We start from the raw sequence: 3,271 nt of genomic DNA, 5'->3' as shown, positions 1-3,271 counted from the left end.
TGTTTTGTAGATTTATTTTTGGTGATTTATTTTTAGTGACGCGTCATACTAAAAGAGAAACAAATACACATAAATTACAATGCAGAGTAACGTATCGCACGCAATCGTATATGTCGTGGCTTTGGAAAATTGAGTTTGCAGTATGTAAAGTAAATTATGAAAGTTGGATTGATTCGTTAACTGGTACTTTCTCTTTTGTTCATTAATTTAAAATATCACAAGTCATTATTATAAGAATTACTGAATGACTTTACTAAATGCTGTTTTATATTTAGTCGCTGGTGTTTACTTTTATGTTATACTTTTTTATATATACTGTCTTGTGCCAATATTTTGTATATTCTTTGAAATTTATTATTTAGGAAATGTGCAAGGTATATACGAGTATAATTTCTTTTTTGACAATGATTACAAAAATCTAGCATATCGATTGAAATTATTAGATAGAACAATCATAACATTTTTATAGCTAATCATAGAATTGCATATCTAAATTATAGTTGATATATTGTTTAAAAAGTAGCATATATCATCTTTAATATTTTGGAACAATCTTCAATTCTTGATGATCTATAAATTAAGTTACTGTTGTAAGTTGATGTTCATAAATTATATAGAGAGGGAAAATTTTGTTAATTTGTTGGTTATGAATCTAGCTTATAATTCTGGAGTTGCTTCCAAAATAAAAATCAAAGTTACAAACACAAAAAAAATATATTACGTAATAGTACTTAAGTGTTGTAAGTACTTATGTTGTTTTTATTTTATACCAATAAAATATATACGTTGTTTTATATTTCACCCAATTATACATAAATGCGCCATTTACAAAATGGTTTTTGATAAACTGATTTATACTATAGTCTGTTGCAAGAAATTAAAAGAGATTAAATCTGAAAAAAGTTAATTTTTGAATTTTGATATAATATATCTATATAGATTTGTACAAAGTTAAATCTTTAGAAAGCTATTTTTTTATAACAATTATTTATATACATATATATCTATAGTATATAAAAAAATCTTAATTTCTATAGTTTGCTGATACAAAAAACTGCAATTCTTTCTCCACAGGAAGTACTGCAAATTGTTTATTTAAATATTCATTTGTTACATCAATTAAGAATGTCGGCTTCCATACTGGTTTCCGATCTTTGTCGATTAGAAGAGCTCTAACACCTGCAATCAAATTGAAATATTGATCCAAGAATAGGATTTGTTATACACGCTAAATTATATTTTAACCGTTTACCTTCATAGAAATCACCGTCTCTGGTCAAAGCGGTACAAGTCAATCTAAACTCAATCTTTAAACAATCAGCTAAGGATTTTCCTTTTCCTTCATCGATTGTTTTTTTGGTGATTTTGAGAGAAGTCGGAAACATTTTGAAGTAGTACATCTAAATTTTTGTTTGCCCAGTCTGAATTATCTTTCTTCAGTATTTGTACAACAAAATTATGCATTATTGTGTATTATAACTATTAGAAGTGAACATACATATTGATTCAACTTTTTGATATTTCTATTTCACCTTTCAATTATCTCTTCAACGGTTGGGGCAGAGAAACAATTTTCTATTTGTGACATATGAGGTGTCAAACTGAATTCATCATTTAATTTCAGTTGATATTCGTCTAAAACAGACTCAATGTCGACTTGACACAATGTTAACAAATCACGTTTCAAATCCATGAGTTTCTCTGATGGTACAAAATGCGTCGCGATCCCAGCAAGAAGAACGTTGATACCTTGATAAAATATGTATATCTTTATATACATATATATATATATGGGGCATTCCATGCCAAGTGGGCCACCCAATTCTTGGGCTTTCTCGTCGCAGCGCTCTTTTCGCTTGTCGTTAGTGAGCATGAAAGGCAATTTTGAAAATAAAGTGCAGACGTATTCTTATAGAAAATTGAACGCTCTTTCACGTAAGAATATTCTTTTTTTGACCAGACCGGTTTACGATGATGTTTTTCAGTTTTGAACTTTTCAAAATGGCGGCGCGACTAAAAAGCCGCTCTCAATTTTCAATTAATTTAGCTCAAAATGTAGCTCCAGGTCTCTACTTTGTTACTCTAAAAGGACTTAATGGCACACGCATTCGTTTAGGAGTAAGAGCTAGGAAAGTGAGGCAATGTCGCTCCGTCCCCCTGCCGCACCACTCATTTTCCTCACTTTCCTAGCTCTTACTTCCAAACGAATGCGTGTGCCATTAAGTCCTTTTAGAGTAACAAAGTAGAGACCTGGAGCTACATTTTGAGCTATATTAAAAGAAAATTGAGAGCGGCCTTTTAGGCGCACCGCCATTTTGAAAAGGTCGAAACTGAAAAACAACATTGTAAACCGATCTGATCAAAAAAAGAATATTCTTACGTGAAAGAGCGTTCAATTTTCTATAAGAATACGTCTGCACTTTATTTTCAAAATTGCCTTTCATGCCCACTAACGACAAGCGAAAAGAGCGCTGCAACGAGAAAGCCCAAAAATTGACTGTTCTACAGTTCGGTAACCAGTTGGCCTACAGGTATTTTATTTGGCATAGAGTCTTTATTCATCAAACTGTTCAAGTTCACGCAATATGAACGAAATCCATGGAACTTCGCAAAATGGGTGGCCAACTTGGCGTGGAATGCCCCATATATATAAATTTCAATATAATTGAAGTTGTATATATCTTTCAATTTGTACCCTGTCAGACCTAAATAGGTACCCAATTTGCCTCTCAATCTAGATAAAAAATAAGTCGCGCCAACATCAGGAAACAATCCTATTGCCGTTTCTGGAACAGCACAGTTTTTTTCGTGGCAATTCTGTATTTGCCAAATATAGCTAATCCAACGCCGGTTCCCATTATTATCCCATTGATGATAGCAACATAAGGTTTCTTATATGTTCCAATTAAATGATTTAAGCTAGAATTAAGCAGAGGGAAAAAAATTATATTTTGTACAACTACTGATGTATTTTATTTTCGAATAGACACCATTTTACGACTTACATACAGTTTTCTCTAAATAGTTGTTCAATTGGATAAAGCTGGTCTTTTGGTTCATTTAATAATACCAAGGCGAGCGATTTAACGTCACCGCTCGCGCAAAACGCTTTCTCACCCATACCTTCCATTATTACCAGTTTCTTTGAAGGTTCCCATTGCTTGAGAAAGGAATATATTTTTTGGGCCATGGATAAATTTATGGCATTTAATACCTTAGGTCGATTTAAAATTATCACGCCGTTATCACCAACCTTTTGGTGTATAATTTT

At 32.0% G+C, this 3,271-nt stretch overlaps 1 protein-coding gene across 1 annotated transcript; it reads right to left on the bottom strand.

The window, feature by feature from the left end:
- Positions 1–1,024: 1,024 nt before the first annotated feature.
- Positions 1,025–3,271, bottom strand: LOC108778286 (3-hydroxyisobutyryl-CoA hydrolase, mitochondrial-like; the record flags this gene model as incomplete). Its single annotated transcript, XM_018545416.1, is given in 7 exon segments — positions 1,025–1,179; positions 1,253–1,388; positions 1,390–1,441; positions 1,533–1,752; positions 2,685–2,798; positions 2,801–2,919; positions 3,006–3,271. Coding segments are annotated over 7 exon segments (1,062 nt in total), but the record flags the coding sequence as incomplete, so codon positions are not given.

This window comes from Cyphomyrmex costatus, unplaced genomic scaffold (genome assembly GCF_001594065.2).
Source record: "Cyphomyrmex costatus isolate MS0001 unplaced genomic scaffold, Ccosl1.0 scaffold5, whole genome shotgun sequence".
Lineage (NCBI taxonomy): Eukaryota > Metazoa > Arthropoda > Insecta > Hymenoptera > Formicidae > Cyphomyrmex > Cyphomyrmex costatus.
The sequence above is the reverse complement of the archived record's forward strand: the minus strand, read 5'-3'. Positions and strand labels throughout refer to the sequence as shown.